The sequence below is a fragment of the Thermobia domestica genome, chromosome 15 (genome assembly GCF_964235325.1).
Source record: "Thermobia domestica chromosome 15, izTheDome1.hap1.1, whole genome shotgun sequence".
Lineage (NCBI taxonomy): Eukaryota > Metazoa > Arthropoda > Insecta > Zygentoma > Lepismatidae > Thermobia > Thermobia domestica.
The window spans coordinates 172,154,474-172,174,314 of NC_137468.1; the positions used below are offsets into that span (position 1 = coordinate 172,154,474).

At 37.9% G+C, this 19,841-nt stretch overlaps 1 protein-coding gene across 1 annotated transcript in view; it reads right to left on the minus strand.

Annotated features, from left to right (window-relative positions):
- The window catches only part of LOC145671720 (neither inactivation nor afterpotential protein G-like), a 67,438-nt gene extending 48,384 nt beyond the window's left edge, over positions 1–19,054 (minus strand). Inside the window, exons 1-3 of the mRNA XM_081740921.1 lie at positions 18,967–19,054; positions 16,150–16,272; positions 12,599–12,801 (exon numbers count right to left, since the gene is read on the minus strand). Of these exons, the coding sequence (XP_081597047.1) occupies positions 12,599–12,801; positions 16,150–16,272; positions 18,967–19,054 (414 nt within the window). The remainder of the gene's footprint in view (positions 1–12,598; positions 12,802–16,149; positions 16,273–18,966) is intronic.
- Between the last annotated feature and the right edge of the window lie 787 nt (positions 19,055–19,841).

Here is a 19,841-nt window from a genome sequence, read left to right on the forward strand (position 1 = left end):
TTAGCATTGTATACTCAGTTATACTCGTATCATGCTGGCGAGTAGGGGAGATTGTTTCGTCATATTTTATCAGTGGTGTAGGCTGATTTAGTAGCAAACATATATTAGCTGATGTAGAAGAGACCAAGATGGTCTTCGCTGGTCTCAAATTCACCGAAGTGAAAGAAGGAGATGTGCAGGAAATCATTATATTTCGCGCTCAAAAAATTTCACGTGTTCTCTATAATATTCCTATCGCTCATCTGTTGCTTAAAGATTTTAATTCACAAATCTTATTTCTGGATTATTGTTGCAATAATTTAGTAATATGAATCTTTTATTCTGTATTGTTATACAAGTGTTTTGATTAAAAAATACTGCTTAACATTTTTTAACATCTTTTAACTGCGAAGCTGTATGATTGTGGACCTAGAGCTGTGGGGTACAAACCACATGAGCTTCCACCGGGAATCGAACTCATATTATCCCGCTTGAATAGTGCTTGTACTAACCATATTGTAACATAATAAAAATCTCTCGAGAATAATATTTATTATTTGGTATATTTAAGATGATTTGTGAAATATTCTCATTTTGAATTTCATAATAAATCGTGGTCATCCACTGGTGCTGCAGGTCAACGCTTGTCAGCAAATAAACACTAATACACACACACATATTTTTTTCATACATAAGACATTTCTAACAAGGAAACAACAGTGGCGGATATAGCCTGGGGCCAGGGGGCCTAAACCCCAAGTTTTCTGAGTAACAAAAATAATTTTAGCTTATTATTTATATATTTTTGAAAGCTTATAGTAAACTTATGACATGCCTATCATACTCTGGGTTCTGGTTGCCCCCCCCAGTTTTTACCTTCTAGATCCGCCACTGGGAAACAATACGTAAACTTTGCCGAGTCGAAGAAATACAACTGTCTTATTGTAAGACTGAGAAATAGAAAATAAAATTGCATTACTCGGAAGAAAACATTAGGCCATCTATGCCGAAACGGAAGATTCGTGGACGCAGTAGTAAGGAAGCACACACAGAGAGCGTTTTGTTCAATTTCTAATAACAACAACATCAATTTCCCGGCTTACAGCAATTTCTAAGCTTGTGGCGAGTACGAATTTCCGTTGGTTAACAAATGCGTATATATTGCGTATATATAGTCTATGTAAATGTGTAGTAATCCATATTCATATTTTTTAGTTTTGTAAAATTCTTGTATTCAATTTAGTGAAATTCCTATAGTTGGAAACACTTCTTAGGGGAACGTGAATCGTAGTTGAATTAGGAGACGACTTTTTTTTTTTTTTTTTTTAGGTAAACTCATCGTCCCCGCTACCCGCAAAAGATTCCTGTGACCGAAATTTGCCGAACAGCCATAAAAAGAGGCGGATTTTTAAGTTAAGTCATTCTGAAAGGAATCCTCCTGAGTAATGGAGCCGGGCTTTAGAGTATATATTGGGAAATTATTTTCTAACTTAGAAATGTTGGTTTTGATTTCGATAGAGGATAGGATTCGTGAATTAAAGAAATAATTGAATTGGATAACTCGGAATTAAGATGTTTTTGGAAGGGATCGCGAAAGTAACTATCGTGTGAATTCTGGCTAATTGAAAATGGGATTTTGTATAATTAAGGCGCGAGGAGAAGTGTGTAGGGAAATTAAAGAATATTTTATTCAGGACTAAAGATTTAATTGTTGGACATTTTATTCTCTCGTTTATCACAGAACGACGAGATAATTGAGTTTGAGTGAACTAAGAGGTGTTCACAGTGTAATTAAATGGGTGCCCGGCTATTAATTGAGCTAAGATTCTTTTAAGGATCTTAAACTTATTTTGAAGCGGAGTCTTGAAACATAGACGAAGCTGATAGAGTCTCCTACCACTTAATTTATCCTTGGATTCAGTTTATGGGTCCAAAATACCTTACCAAACCCTATACAAACCTTAATTATTAGCTAGTCTTTTTCCCAGTGAAGCAGTTCACATAAGAAGTTGTTTCACGCTTAGGGCAACTAGGTGAAACATACTATAAGCAATTAGTATAGCTGATAGAAAGAATTAAGGAGTAGATTTGTCAGCTTGTAAGAGGACGCGAGGCAAATTACTCCACAGGCCAATCCCTTATTAGAGATTACTATATATATATATATTCTAGAGCAGTTCAATTAAGAATTTAGATAGGAATGTTCTTGAGTGGGAGCATTTTAGAGAAGAAGTAGACAACTTATTATTATCGAACCAATTAAACTTTCTTAATAATTTATCCAATAAAAGGTTAATTATAAAAAGAAAGACTATGTTTTCTAATTTTTAAAAAAATCGTTCCCGGGAAGGGAAAATTTCTCAAGTATTCTTACCCTAGACAAGACTAAATAAAATTAGAATCGGGCTAATCTATATGCAACCTCGCTTTCTCAATTAGTTAAAGGAAAGAGAAAGGAGGACACCCAGGTTAAGGGTTGATAGAAATCTCCTTTTTTAGCATTAATATAGAATAATATTTATTTTTCCTGTAGTATGTAAATGGGAGGAAGGAAAAATAGGGAGAGTAAGAAGGAGCGATTGCACACTGTGCAAAAGTGGTAGGAGGTAAAGCAATTTGATGTAACTTTGGACGAAGGACATAAGTTTTGCTTCCTCGTACGCCTTTCTCGTTTTTATCAAAAATTCTTTCATAGCCTCTTCTATATAGACGTTGAACAGGAAAGGTGAAAATCCACATCCTTGCCTCACTCCTTTACTTATTCTTGCTTCCTTCTGATCTCTTTCCTATAAAGTTGGTATATTATTCTTCTGTATCAGTATCCACTTTCAGATTCTTCAACACTCTGAACATGATATTCCAATCTACGTTGTCAAAAGCTTTCTCTATACCTACAAATGCTATCACAACTGCTTTCTTTATTCTGATGTGCTGTTCCATGATCAACTGTGGACTCAGTATTGCTTCCCTTGCTCCACTTTTCCTCCTGAATCCAAACTGGTCCTCTGATAGCCGTTCTTCGATGTTCCCGTCTATTCGTTGTGCGATAATTTTGCACAGTATTTTTGATGCATGGGAAAGCAAACTTTACGTTCTGTGTTCTTCGCATTTCCGTGTGTTTGCATTGGGCTCTTCGGGATAGGTACCAATTTATGCTTTTCTCGAAGTCTCTTGGTATTTTTCCTGAGATGTACATTTCATTAATAAGATTAAATAGTTTCTTCTTTGTTGCTATTACGAGATTCTTAATCACTTCCGTTGTTATTTGATCTATTCCCGGGGCTTTACTATGTTGCATTTTCTCCAAAGCATTGTTAAATTCACACTGTAAAATTGATGGCCGTAATTTATTTTCACGTCTTCTTCCTTCGCTATCTCTTCTTCGTTCACTCTGTCTCCTTTGTGGAGTTCTTCAATGTATTCCTTCCATATCTTGGTATCCACTCCTCTTTTATTAGCGTTGTCCCATCGTTGTCTATGATAATGTCTGTGCGTTTCTTTTTCTCATCGAACTATTTTCTAACTTTTCTATATGCTGTTTCTGTATTGCCTTTGACTATATTTTCCTCAATTTCTTTGCACAAGTTGTTTATCCAGTTTTGTCTGGTCTTCTTTACTTCTCTGTTGATGTGATTTCTACAGTTTTTGTATTCCTCTTCTTTGTTTATCTTGAACTGCCTTCTTTGCTCCATCATTTCCAATATTTCTGCTGTTATCCAGGGTTTATATCGGGTTCTCATTTCTCTTCCTATGTGCTCGTCGGCAGTTTTTGTAATCCCTGCTTTCATAGCTTCCCATTTCGAGTCGATGTCATCACCTACTAAAGCTACCTTAGACATTTTTTTGCCTGTCGCATTTGTAAATTCCCTGTTCATGTTTTAATCTCTTCTTAGCTTGATTGTTCCATCTTTTGTTTGATGCTACCACTTGTTTCTTCTTTAGCCGAAGTTCGCTCGTCATCAAAACTAAGTTATGGTGTGAGCCAACGTCTGTTCCTGGGTAACTCTTACTGTTCTTCACTTGATTTCTAAATACTTGTCGGACCAGTATATAGTCTATTTGGCATCTTTCTTTGTCTACTAGTCTTGTCCATGTTTATCTTCTTCTTAGTGGTTGTTCGAAGAGAGTGTTCGTTACAGTCAGATTATGGCTTTTGCAGAACTCAACTAATCGTGCATCTCTAGCATTCCTTTCTCCTAAGCCGAAATTCCCAGCTACATTCTCTTCTTTGTCTTTGCCGACTACTGCGTTCCAGTAGCCCATGATGATTAAATTGTCCTGATCTTCAACTTTCATTAATACTTCTTCTATTTGCTCATAGGTTTCTTCTACTTCCTCATTTAAGTAGCTTGATGTAGGCATATATAATTAGATTATCGTCATATTCCTCGGTTCGGTTGCTATCTTCAACATTACTATCTTTTCATTGTATCTCCAGCTGCCTATAACTTTCTGCCCTATCTTCTTAATCAAGACAAAACCGACTCCTACTGTACCGTTTACAGCTCCTGAGTAAATCATTATGAAGTCCCCGATCCACATGTCTCCTCCATCAGGCCACCTAACTTCGCTGATTCCTAAGATATCTATCTTCATGCGTTCCATTTCTTTCTTCAGGTTTTCCCGTTTTCCACACTGTAATAGCGATCATACATTCCAGTTACCTATCCTGCAAGGGATTCGTTTAATGACGACCGAGGAGGCCCTGCTGTGTTTCCCTCTACTGCCGGGACGACCCTCTGTGAAACAGTAGTGTTGTATTCTCTAATATTACATTCTCTTATTTCTCTTTCGATGTTGTTTTATAGGGTCTGAGTAAAGTGGTGGTGTCCCAGGTCCTTCCACCTCGCAGTGAAAGAGCCATAGAGGACATCCTGTCCCTGCCTATTTTTGTCCACATCTGAGCCTTGCCGATGTCAATCATCTTCAGCCTCAGTGTGGTAATGGTAGAGCTGCTGCCCACTATCATAATATATCTTTCTTCTGACTCCTACCCCTAAAGACCTATCCGGCATGGGAAGCCTTCTGATAGCGAAGCTATCTCCGGCATAACTCTTGGGATCATTAGAGCACGCAAGCCCTCCCCCCTCCGCGGCAAGGCGGAGATATTGAGAGAGGGTCTTCTCATGTAAACACCTCTTAACACAGTTCTTGTCCACATCTACACACGATTGCAATCTTTGTGTCCCACGATCAAAAGCGCCTAAGAAGTCTTTTCGGAGGGCACGTTTTAGACACTGGAAAATGACACTTCTGAGTGCCCTTCTTGATTCAAAATGTTTGCGTCGCAATGAATCCTTCAGTTTTATAATCACTTAAAGGTCACTGGAAGATAGTTCTTGGGTGCAGAATGGATGAGGGATCACTTCGATATTCTTAGCTTGCATAAAGTCTTCTTCTTATCAGGAGACGTTCTTCTCTTCATTCAGCTTTCGAGGACCTAACCTGACCCGACCTTGAACTTCAAGTGGTTTGTTAAAATTCTGAGTATTATTTAATTTCTCCTCCAAATCACTTGTGGGTGATTCTGACTTACTTGGTAGTGATTGCGATTCGTTAATTGTAACTGTGATGAGTATAAATACAGTGTGGACATATGACATATAAAAACTACAGTGCATAAAATGCGAACCAACTTATGCTAACGAGGAAGGTCCATAAACCGTGAGAGTTGAATTTTGATGAAAATTTGTGACAAGATTCAGTTCGAGTTAGTAAGTAACGTAGTAATAGTCGCTCGATGCGCAAATGCTTCGTTGAGCTGCTACACCGACGCCATCTTGAAATCCTGTAGGCAGTGTCCAAGAATACCCTTTTAGCACAAAAATGAAAAAGCTTTTGATATATCTGACTTCAGTATTGTAAACCAAGGTAAATCATCTATATGTGAGAGTACTTCCAGTGCATGACCGCCATCTTGAAAGGCGCCATATTGAATTGCCGTCAAATATGATAAATGGCAAGGGGGTCATATGGGGTAACTGGAATTTACTCCTGAATTCATTTCCGTAACCAAAATTTAGATATTTGTTTTCACTTCAGAGTTAAGAGCCCTCTTACCCACAGGAACATATAAAAACTGTGCGAGTTAAGCTTGTGTCATGAAACACGGTCGTGCGAGCACTTGCATGATTTTAACTAATGCAGTAGTTAATGCAGTACAATAGCAACTATACCAATCAGATCTTGAGACTAGTAAGAGAAATCGTTAATTTAATTGAAATTTCTGTAGTGAAAAATGGAATATCAGCATGCTACAAGTTATACCTATTTCAAAGTGCGATGGAATAGACTGTTGGTCGATAAAACACATCCCTAATAGTACTGACAAGCAGAGAATACCAAAGGGATTGTTCGGATATATATTAGAAAAATTATATAAACTGGTACATATTAGTTGAACGACCAAAATGGTTCGGATTCCACTATAATCAGTAGGTCCACGTGTCCTTTAGCGTAGCAGGCGTGTGGGACGTTGAATTGTATCAAACCAAAAATCTCTTTTAGGCAATTTTACGTGGTCCATTACAACTGCTAAGAATATGTGGCAGTAAAGATTATTACAAGATTCAATTCCAAGTTGCAATCCATGAAACAAGCCTCTTTCTTCCTTTTCTCTTCAATATAAAATAATTAAATATCTGCAGCTTTCCACCTTTAACGATAAAACACTTGCTTATAATAAGGGCAAGACTAGTTTTCATATCAAAACTGTGATAAATAACTGATTGTAGCAGGTGTTCACTTGTTCGGTGTACAAGTTATATGGCATAATTTTCATAAAGAAAATGCATTCTGGTGTGTATCATCAATTTTGTGCGCCAGTCCTAAAGGACATGCTTGCTTATGCATGGCAGAAATGTGAGTACGTAACAGGAGCAATAGTTGGTTCATTTACAAATGTTCTGAAGACTAGTAGAAAATAGTGTCTGTGGTCATGAAGATTGTGACGAAAGTGCATTTGTTAAGTGTTTGCACTACGTTTTGGATCTCCATCATCACAATTCAAGAGCAAAAGGTTAGTAGGTTAATATTTGCTTATGTGCAATAGTTTATATTATTTTTCTAATATTTTTGGTATTAATTTTCTAATAACTTCAAGACAGATTCTTTAAAACCATATGCTCCGTTACACCTAACTTATATTACAGCATTTAAATGCTATGCATAATCGCAACACAGACAGACTCATATATATATAGCGATTTTGAAATAGGTATAATTTGTTACAGTGCTGCTATTCCATTTTTCACTACAGGCATTTCAATTTAATTAACGATATCTCTCACTAGTCTCAAGATCTGATTGGTATAGTGGCTATTGTAGATCAAATAACTACTATTGCATTGGTTAAAATCATGCAAGTGTTTGCACGACCGCATTTCATATCACAAATTTTACTTGCTCAGTTTTTGTATGTTCCTGTGAGCGAGAGAGCTCTTAACTCTGAAGTGAAAACAGATATCTGAACTTTGATTACGGAAATGAATTCAGGAGTAAATTCCAGTGCTATTTGATACCCCACATGCCCCCCTTGCCGTTTACCATATTTAACACCTATTCAATATGGCGCCTTTCAAGATAGCGGTCATGCACTGGAAGTACTCTCACATATAGATGATTTACCTTGGTTTACAATACTGAAGTCAGATCTATCAAAAGCTTTTTCATTTTTGTGCTAAAAGAATATTCTTGGACATTGCCTACAGGATTTCAAGATGGCGTCGGTGTAGCATCTCAACGAAGCATTTGCGCATCGAGTGACTATTACTACGTTACTTAGCAACTCGAACTGAATCTTGTCACAAATTTTCATCAAAATTCAACTCTCACGGTTTATGGACCTTATTCGTAAGTGGCCAATAAAAAGTATGAATGCTATCTAACCGAGTTAGAACAGGAGCGCAGTAGTAAGGCCCGAGAGGGAGCGAGGAGATGCGTCCTTAAGGACCAGGCGAGTCACCGACGGTGAGTATACGCATAAAGGAGGTCCTTTACAACGGCTCAGTATAAGTCCGTTTCGTCCGGAGCCGTCGATGGATTTGAGGGATATACTAAATGCCATCCAAATTCTTTCCACGACGCATTGAGAGAATTCTGTAAATTAACAGATATCGTCAACAGTTAGCCTTCTATTCTCCATGACCAGGACTTGAAAAGGAAAGATGAGTTTGCGTTGCTTTCACTAATTAAGCTTAATCCTCAGCAGATCTTTAGTTGACATTCGCCACCTCCCAGAAATTCACTCATACACTTCTCAAATGTCTAGATATAAAAATGAAATGAGTTTTTTTTTTCAGTTTAACGTCTCACAATTATGTCCTTTAGGCTAATGGAGACGGATGATTAACGCAAGTTAACGATCATGGAAGAATTAGTGGAAGGAAACAGTCGTACCCCGAGAAAACCCACCGACACAATGTTGCTCACCACAAACTTACTTGGCCGGGGATCGAACCAGGAGTACCAGACGTAAGTGCTCTACCACTTTTATAATTACCGAAAGTTCTTCAGTAACTTAATTTGCCTATATATCACTGTCTTTTTTTTTTTTTTTACTTCGTTTCACTCTTTCCATTAGCATTTTAAGAACAGGGATACAAACACAGAAACATCGAGGACAGTTAAAATTCTAAAGACTCTCCCACCGGGAATCTAACCCGGGATCACGTACTCCCAAGGCGCATGCGCTAACTTCTAGACCAGCAGAGAGGGCTTACTGAGGCACTGGGCTCCCATTCTAGACATTAAGTGTAGAACTTATTATTGTATTCACATGATCATGGAAGATACTTGATATCAAGCTTGTGTCTTTTGGCGTGGGGCAGTATTGAAATCTGAAAATATAAAGCGTGAAAACTCATAACCGGTATCTTTTTCTTATCCGAGAGGAGTTAATCACTGCAACGACTGACTTGAATCCTCACATGTTGAACGGATTCCAAAAGAAGGTGAAATGTTTGAGGATTGCACCTGAGAATGATAACGAGCAAGTGATGGAAGTTTTTATTGAGGTAATATGTTATTGCCTGTCCCGTTGATTCAAGACTTTAATAGGTACCCTGAGGTAATAAAATATCAACTAATGGTAGCATGCATTGCACAATAGAATCAGTGTTGCCAACAAACGATGAAAATTTATCGCTGGATCAAAAACTGAACTAATATCACAGTAAAAGCAGTGTTGGCAACGCGCCATGGGAATATGTTACCAGATGTGGGTTGAAAAGTCACCATAACTTAAAGATTAGCTTCTATCATAATTTCTATAACAAGAAATAAGGCTTTTATTTATTTTCCTCTTCGGGTTTTTATTACACAGTGTTAATTAAAAATACAACTAGACTTCCCTCATGACTAAGTGGTAAGTGTACGCGCCTTTGGCGTGGAAGACCGGGGTTCGATCTTCGACGGGAGCTCATGTGGTTCGGATTCCACATTAAGTTGTAGGTCTACGTCTTATATAACCTCGCTGTTGATAGGGACACTAAACTCAAATTAAATCACCAGCCCCCGCCAAGTGAACTTTGTGGTGGACAAATACCGTGTGCGTGGGTTTTCTCGGGGTTCTCCCGTTTCCTCCCACTTTCTTCATTCCACCATTTCATTCATTACTCATCATCACCGTCTCCTTTAGCCTAACCTGCATAAGCGTGGGACGTAAAACTCAAAGATTTCATTTCATTTCTTTTCAAATTAATTCAAATCAAAGAGAATAACTGAGTATGAGGGACCATAGTTGAATTCAAGGTTTAGTCACATTGTGGTAAAGAACGTCGCTCAATAACTGCTAGATAGAAATTTATTTACTTATTGGTAAGTTCTTTTAAATGGCGAAGCTAAATCTATGCTGCTTCTAGAACCACTTAACCATGTACAGTACATGCATAAGCTTCTATTGTTATCAGAATGCATGAAATATACAAAGAATAGAAATTATTACAAAAGGATACTCACATATTATTCATATAAAATGATCTTGAATCCAAGTTTTTCTCATGTTTATATATGTAGCATCAGTGTTTCCACTATCCGCTCAGGAGAGTAATACTCCCGAAAGTGTTTTTTTTTCGCGCGCTACCCTAGCCAGCTGTTTTACGCGCCACCCTAGCCAAATGTTTTAAGTTGGTCACAAAATTTATATAATGGGAATCAAGGTGGAACAACACTTGCTCTGCGGGACTTCTAACCAGTTTCTCCTCCTCCTCCTCCTCCTACTACTACTACTTATCTGCACAAAAGTAAGTAAATCACTTTTTTGAGTATTATTTTCATGTTATTTTAATGAAAAAGATTATGAAATTTTTAAAAACAAATTTAAGAAACTTTCCTTGGTCCGAGTTTGAACCCATGCCAAAAGCGATTTCTATTACTATCCCATAGTGCTAGCGCTAGCACCAATCAGAAGCGTGTATTTAGTTCCTACTTCCGGGAGTATTACTCTCCCGAACTAGTCCTATGTTTCCATCTTGAATTCTTTTCACGTGCGTCTCTGCGGGGGGAAACGAGGGGGACGAGTCCCCCAATATTTTGAGGTACAAATTATTCAATATTTTATTCTAATGTAATTTATATACTAACGACAGAAAAACATATAAATAATAATAATTATATTTGGACATAATATTCAGGCTGTGAAACGATTATAACAGAGTTCTTGATATACCTCAGAGCGTTCGTGAAGGTAAGCAGAAAGGTAAGAAATGCAATCGAAGATAATACACGAGTTGGGCTAGGTTACCATTTAAATCACTTTCTTTGATGTCCCCCCCACCCAAATTTTACATGCCAAAGATGCCAGTGATTCTTTTCCTCCTCTGTCTACATGTACCACCTCTAATTTCCATCCCTTCTCCCATAAATTATCTTCTATTTTGTCTTTCCATCTCATGTAAAATAACATGTACTGCATAAGGGAATATAATATTAACTAAGTAAAATAGGAAACTATGCAAGAAAATAGAAATTTCCACGGAGAGAAAATACAAACCAAAATAACAATTAAGTTTTTGTGTTTGCGTCGTTGTGTAGTTATAGAAGACGAAACTTACAGGGTGAGCCAAAAGACTCGTTACACCTAATGTATGTTTCACATATGAATGTTGAAAGGGGATCTTTAAGTTTTACGTCATATGATTATGGTGTGTTGTGTAGGCTAAAAGAGACGGTGGTGATGAGAATGAATGAAATGGTGGAATGAAGAAAGTGCAAGGAAAGGGAAGAACCCTGACAAAACACCCACACACGATATTTGTACACTACAAAGCCCACTTGGCGCGAAATGGAACCAATCAAGACTCATTACACTATACCACTAAGCTACCGCGGACACTGAATATAAACGATGACCGGTGTGAAGTTAATAGAATATAATAGCAGAAGATGCACATTAATGTGACGATAATACTTTATTCTAGAGTATGCACAATCACTTTCGTAGCAGATAATTATTCGCCTACAGGCACGGAGTAAAATTCTAGGCAGCACTGTTGCAGTGATCGAAGTAAATGTATTTCTCATGGTTTCTGTAAATTCGTCAGTTGTATGGTAACGAGTACTGTTAACTTTTTGGTTGACATATTTCCACAATGCATTATCACACGATGACAGATCGGGACTTCTGGGAAGCCAACCCAGAGGTGCTAGTAACTGTTGAGAACTTTGGCCAATCCATCTGTTCAGATAACCTCATATTTATAAGTGGTAATGAGTAGAGACGGGATGTTAGGCAGAATACCTATTCTTTAATATTAAAGATATGATAAAAAATCACGGGTTATAGTTTCAATGTAAGCAAATTTTATTTTGCCTATTTCACCCTTTCTTGCTTAAATAATCGCTTTAGAGCTTAATGTTGCCTATGCATTTTCTTCAATATAAGACTTTATTGAGAAAAATATATAATTTAGTATTTCAAGAAAAAAATCTGCCTCTTTCGAGAAATAATAAATGCTGTTTGTAGTGAAAAGATGCCGTAAAACTTTGGACTGTTATGGGCACTGATAAAGTACTGTGTATAAAATTTTGACTGTGTAGTGATAAAGTGCTGTATAGAATGAATTTATCAAATATACATGGAATACATGTCAAGCTTCGTTTTTATATATACTGTAAATACAGTAAAATAAGATATTACCAAACAGATATGTTTCTATGTTCTTTGAACATTATCTATGACTTGAATTTATTTTTTAATTGTATTGAGTATTTATCTTCATTACTTCGAGTTACATTTTAGTGCCTATTTTTAAGTTTTAAGTGCCTATTTGCCTAGGTTTTTTAATGCCTAAACATCCGGTCTCTATTAATGAGACTCACCCTATTTATTAACGTGGGGTCCGAGCCATGACAGGGGTTTCACTGCAGTGCTGTTGGCGGGAGCCACAAACCATATTGATGGGGAGGAAATATTCGGGATTGCACCGTCACCATGAGACGATTGGAAGGCACTTAATTGTACTTTTTTTTTCATGAAGGTAATTTACTTTCATCAGTTCCTCTCTCTTGATGGGACATTTTATTGTTATTGAATTTTCACTTAGAACACGGTCCTTGACATCACTCTCTATATTTTCTTGTACTGAAATAGTAATAATATTAATGAAGTAAATGTACTTACATTATTGTAAAGACCCCACGAAGAGTTGACTTGAGGCTCCGTGCGATATTTCCAATCATTTTCAGATCCTTGTAAAAGTGGTGCAGCGAATGGTACTTTAGATAACCAACCAAATTCTCCTCCAGCTTCTATCAGAAGGACGCTGTTTTCAGGGTTTTCACTCAACCTCGCAGCTAACACACATCCTGCTGTCCCTGCTCCCACTACATTAAAAATAAATAAATTGACACGTTTATAGTTAGATTCTATTCTAGATCAGAAGTATTAAACGTTCTGCATTAGGTAGCTACATTCAAAGACTTAACTTTCTAATACAGTAAAGCCTGTCAACTTGGCCACCTGTTCATCTTGGCCTGGTGCGTCTTGAACCTGAATTTTCCCATAAGAGATTCGTTACTTATTACTCTGTAAGCTGGCCACCTGTCTATTTTGAAAGTTGGCCCCATTAAAGCAATGTTTACTCTATGATGATAATGATAAATTTACCTGTGTATCTTGGCCACGCAAAATACCGTTTAGTTATTTTTTAAAAACTCTTTTGTATCCCCATATGAGAGGCAAATATTCTGTATTTGTGACTGGAAACAAAGAAGTATGGATTCCCACGATTTGTTCTTGGAGGTCAATGGCCAGAACACTACCCTGATAAACGGGTGGTGAAGAAAGATGTGAATAAGAAAAAGCACGTACAGGAATTCAGGAAGGGTTGTAAGTATTTGTTTATCCTGTCTGTTTTGGTAAAACCATTAGCTATGTCGACTCCTTTCATTAGTGAGGAGCTTTAGAAATTCCGGAAAATTCTCAAGGCTAAAAAGCTAATCATTTCAATTGTCAACTATTGGTACCTAACGACTTGGCGAAAGGTAGCGGAGGTTTTGAGATATGAATCCCCTTAAGATTTTCTCAAAACATATTTTGCCCCAAGAGAGACACTTGTAGTTTCTTTTAATGAACTGCGTATATATGTTCCTATTTTATGGTTGATTGTGCTATTGTGTTTTGAATCCGAATAAATTAGTGTACCAGACTAGTTTTCAGAAAGAGAAAAGTCCTGGTACTGTATATCGTTATGACTACTCTATAAATATTAGCTGTCGTGCCATTGCTTATTAAAATTTTACAATTAAGTAATACTCGTACTAGAAATCCTATTCTAAAGAGAGACCAATCACATTTATTTTCTGTAAGTTGGACACCTGTCTAAGTTGACCACTTTTCGATGGAGCAATTGGTGGCCAACATACACAGGTTTCACTGTATTTAACTAATGGTTTGTTCATGATTAAATGAAAACTAAAACCCAGGTTTCGAGATACCAATGAAGACATTTTGTCGTGTGTATTGCAAGGAATTTCCATCCATTTCCTCTGTTATTTATCACCTTTCTCTGCCAAGTCATTTCATCTAGGATCGAAGCTGTATGAAGGAAAGAAAAATCCTTTACTTAGTGTCTGTCTCTCTCTCTTTCCTTCTCCCACCTTTACTTTCCTCTCTGTCTACTTCCTTCGAATCTTTCTTTCATCCTTTGCAACTGTAATAGTGGGTCCTTCCCCTTTTGTAACTATGAGCATTCTATGAATCCTGAGCTTTTCGTATCCTGGTTGAATTAAGGTGAGGATACTTGTACTTCCATCCGATACAAACCTAAATAGTGTTTTGGATCACACTCCGGATAGTACGAGGGTATTTTCAAAAGTTTCGGTCTGATACAGAAATATCATGCAACTTGTAATAAGCCGTTCATGACATATAGTGCTATGTATAAAGGAAATTATATATGAGTTTTAACTGTCTAGCTGCGTTAGTTCGTTGGAGGCAGACGCTTGAATCCGTCGCTTTACGTTGAGCTTGATTACTGCATGGCAATGCTCCAGTTCACACGACTGTTGTTGCCAAGGCTGCGATGAAAGACTGTGGCTTCGAGTAAATTCGGCATCCACCCTACAGCCCAGATTTAGGACTGCAGCTTTAGCAACAGCAGTCGTGTAGACTGGAGCATTGTCATGCAGTATGCGATCTCATTCCACACAGCTGCTTCAAATAACTGCCTCCAACGAACTGACGTAACTACACAGTTGAAGTTGAAACTTATACATTATTTCTTTTATAAATGACACTACATGAGGTGTGTTCCAAAGAAACCGATCTTTTCTATAACGTCTTTATTGATCATTGTACAACATTTTAAGCACTGTTACCAACCAAGTAGTCTCTTCTACTGGCAATACACCGTTCCCAACGTTTTTTCCATTTTTGGAAAGCCTCCTGGGAACCACTTTCTGGGATGGTGCACAAGTCTCTTGTCGCAATGTCCTGAATGTCCTCTATGGTTTGAAAACGACGTCCTTTCAAGGTGATTTTAAGTTTGGGAAACAGGAAAAACTCTATTTGGACTAGGTCCGTATAATAGGGTGAATGGGGCACAATGAGGTCTGATGTTCTGTGTGATTAGGCACATTGGCACGGTGCAACACCCAAGTCTGGTTTTCCCACAATTCAGGATTCTCCCTGCGCACACCATCCCTAAACCACGCTAGAATGTCATGGTAAAATTGCTTGTTTACCATCTGATCATGTGATACAAATTCACGATGGACAATGTTTCTCGAATCAAATAATACAACCAACATTACCTTGATCTTTGACCGACACATGTGTGCTTATTTGCACAATGAGAACCTGAATGAATTGAAAAGCAATTGAAATGTCACTGTAAATGTTTCGCCAAGTTTGTAGCAAAATTTCACACATGCATGCTATTCTTCAAGCTCTTTCATTGTCACTATATGGTTAATCCGATGAACAGTTTGGGTAAATGCTCACTTCAGCGCCTGTAGCTCGGCGACTAATGGTCGTAACGAAGCGAGGCAATTGACAATTTGTTGTCCAAACTTCGCGGTAGGTGAGTTCTGTACCCGCAGCGCGCTCCCTCTGCCGATTGGGGCGCTATTTCAAAAATCCAGTTTCTTTTTTAATACATTTTGTGTGCCATGAACGACTTATTATTAGTACGATAGCTCAATGTCAGTGCGAAAACTTAGAAATACTCTTTTAGTCCAGTCTCATACAGCTTTGGTTCTGAAAAGAAATACATTTTCAAATGAATCCACTCTCACAGTATATTAATCCCATATTTCGCTAATGTCCTTGGTTTTCCCAGGCAAAAGTAGTTTTAAAAATATCTACGGTGAAGTAAATCAGATTGTTTGTTTCATTTAAAGAGAACTGAATAAAAATCAGCCCATTCATTCAGAAGTCAATTCACAACACAAGAAATATTTTCCAAGAATTACACCATTTTTGAATCAGGAGCGTCATTTCAGATGTTGCTTGGGGGAGGGGCAAGACCCCTTGATATAAGTAAAATTTCGCGTTTTTCACTGACTTACTACTATTCTATGGATAAAATCTATATAAATCTCAAACTCAAGGGACAAATGCTCCCCTCCTTCCCCCCTAAATGACGCCCCTGTTTTGAATAGTACAGTATAATTTCATATCATCACGCAATGAAATAAACAATTATAAACCAAATGCAATTGTTAACTTACCAATTACGAAATCATAGGAAGCGTTTGGCCTGTGGATAATGCTAGGTCGAAGGAGAAGCCATTCATAAAAGATTGCTAGAATCACACACAATGTAGCCAGGAGTCCTAAGGGCAATAGTATGGCTGAAAGAAACAAAAGGAAATAATTAGTTTAACACCATTCTGCATTTATGTTATAGGATAAAGCGACGGGTGATAGCAAGAGGCATGGACGTTCGCAGGATTTTTCGCAGGACTTTATAGTTAAAGAGTTTTTAACTTATTAGAATTTATGATTGCCTTTCCTTTTACGACTTCCATTGGGATAGGGGAGGAGTAAGAATCTCGAGAGGAGTACCCAGGGCAAAATTCGTGTGATATAATCACGATATTCGCATGATGTGACCAGTGGCGTAGCCAGGGGGTGGGTCCGGGGGTTCTGAAAGTTATTAAAATAAAACCTAAAATCGGTATTGAGGCAAAAATTTTCCACCATCGGACCTCCCCCCCCCCCGAAACACCTCGGACCCTTCCCGAAATGAAATTCTGGCTACGCCACTAGATATGACTGAAAAAAAGAACTAGTCACATGGTTTGAGCTCACTACTTCTCGAATGTAAAATGAAATTAAATCTTCAGGTTTTACGTCCCATGGTCATGCCAGGTAGGCTAAAGGTGATAGTGGTGATGAAAAATAATGAAATAGTGGAATGAAGAAAGGGGGAGAAAACAATATAACCCTGAGCAACCCTACACACGGTGTTTGTGCATCACAAAACCTACTTGGCGCGAGTTGCGATTGAACCAGGGATCCCACGCACCAGATGCAAACGCTCTACCACTATGACATATGAAGAGAGGTCATTTATCTCTATTAAATATTCTAAAAGATATAAAACTAAACAATAGAAAAGACACGGCGATATAAGTGCTCAAGGATAGTATCTCAGATGAACGTATCACGCGTAATTTTAAAAAGAAGCAACGTTTTTTATATATAGACAAATACTTCAAGACATACAATTACAATAAAATTCGAATTACTGTGAAATGGTTTGATGTTTCTTACGTTGGTCTCGAAAGGGAAACTGAAGTCTTCTTAGAGCCTCTCTAGCAAAAGCAGTTATTACGTATGTAACAAAAGTTTCGCTGTCTTCTGCGATCTTGTTTGAATGAACACTCATCATAACAGAGACCATCGAGTCTGTCGTCGCACATCGTAGAGCGCAACCAAGTTTTCACCCGACGTAATGTACTAAATGTCCGTTCTATTGTACAGGTTGTAGCTGGCAACGACAAAGCAATGTTTGCGGCTGTTGAAACAGCAGGGAAGAAAGGCTTAGTATGTTCCAAAATGTCTATGAAACTCATTTCATTTTGAGTACTTTCATGGTCTTGGTCGTACTTATTTCGCCAATAATCGTACCAACACTTTGCTTCACTCACAAAGGTTTCTAACCCATAAAATTCCTGGATTTTCGTGATGACTTTTTCGAATTCAAGGCTAAATAAACGTTTCATGCTTTGCGGGTGTAGCTGTAGGTTATATAACTTACATCATTCCTATCTGAAAATCGTGTGTGTAAAGACGAGATGAGGGAATCCAAATAAGGAATATAACTTGCTAACCGGTAATAATCTTCTGGAGATGATGCTTGGTAATTTGGTCTATGCGCTTGCCGAACTGCCTGCCGTGGAATAATTACATCAACATTGACGCTGGCAGCCACCAGGTTCACTCGTTTCGTTATATTTCCAAACTGCTGCTCTGCCTGCCGTCTGAGCTTCAGAAAGCTTCAATGAGCTCTCTTACATGATTCCCCACCGCATTGATATCAATGAAGACACTTTGAAGGATATTTGCGACCGGCTCCAGAATTCCACTGTACATTGCCACAATCTCCAATGCAACAGTGAAAGCAGGTGTTGTTGCAGCACTCAATAGGTGATTTCCTCTTCTCCTTGCTTTGCAGTTCCCAGTTGCACTTAATTGTTCAAGAGCTCAATAATTACGACATAGCTTCAGCAAAAAGACGAATACTTGTATTTTGCTGACCACCTAGTATCACATAACATAGGTACTTTTGGAACCAAATTGCGACGTAAGATGCTTTCACGGAAGAAATAAATGATTTATTTTATAGTTCCGCATGCATTTTGTATTTCAATCACATCATTAAGATCATTAACTACAAGATTAAGTCTATGAAAAGCACAGTGAAAATACAATACTTGAGTATACGGCTGCTGAATAATCTTGTTTACGCCATTTATCTTTCCCGCCATAACAGAGAAGCCATCGAAACCTAAACCTACACACTTGGACATATCTACACCCCACTTACATACATAAGATAGAATGACCTTCGCCATAGCCCTCGCATGAAGTTCACTTAGGGGCACGAAACCAATAAACTCTTCACAAACTTTCATATTCTTGAGGACCACAAATCTAATGCCCAGAGACAATTGCTGCGTTCCAGAAATGTCCGTTGTTTCGTCTGCTAAAAGAGAAAAGGCGCAAGAATCACGAACATCTCTGAGTAGTTGTTCTCTTAGTACCTAGCCTCCAACTCGTATAATTTCATTTTGCGTACGCACGGAAGTATATTTTGTGTTTGCAGTTTCTGTTCGCAAATGGTTGCTAAGAACATCACCACACTCGACTCTAAGATCTAGTAAATCATGAAAAACACCAGAGAAAGAAAAATTCCCTCGCAAAATTGTGAGTTGCACAAAACACAATTGAAGACACAATTGGGAACAATTTGTTTTTGTTGGCTGTAATTTGTTCATGAAGGGCAGAATCAATTTGTTCAATAACACTATTATGTCTACCTTCCATTGTACTCTTGAAATTCTTCGAGCGTTCTATTGTTTCTTTATGCCACCCAGACGAAACATGATTCTTGCATGCTTCATGCATATCTTTATATTTAATAAATGGTCTTACAATGAAAGCACCTTGCGTAACTCTCTGAACATTCGGTTTAAACAGAACACAATGTCGACACGAAGCTCCTTTGACTTTTGCTGAATACACCAGCAACAATACTGCTCGAGCCACTTAAACAAAAAAAGACACTTTTGTCCCTCTGATAAATAACCGCGAAAATCATACAATGAACTTGGTTGCCACGGGTCGTCTATCATTTTTAACTTGTCGTTGTCACTTAACACGCTAATAGATGATATTTGCAAATATTGTCCTATATCGTAAACATTACAACATATAGGGAAGCCACTTTGGTCTGCGGAAACTGAAGCAGATCATTCGTTGACTTCAGTGTGCTTATATACATCTTCACTATGTCTCTTAAACCCTAGATTACTAGACTGGGTGAAAATTCACCCATAGTTTGCTTTCGTAGCGTGTTACTAGAGGGTACCACCATCTAATATCATGTGGTTCCTGGTATTCTCTTTTTCTGTGCAGTGTGTGACCGAGTGTTGAAAGTAGTGTTTTGAGATTTAGTTCAGCGTCAAATACAGGCAGGTGGGTGAATTTTCACCCAGTCTAGTGTTTTCGTTACTATTGAATAAGCAACTCTTGCTAACAAAAATTGAATTCACACAACATATTAGTGAGTGCATAACATGAAATCACAGAACTGGCCACCTCGAATCTCTAACCAGGTAAAAAAAATAGGGTATCCGTAGCTGACGGAGAAAAATAAACAAGTCATTTAGTGTGTCCATCCCCATTGATTGAA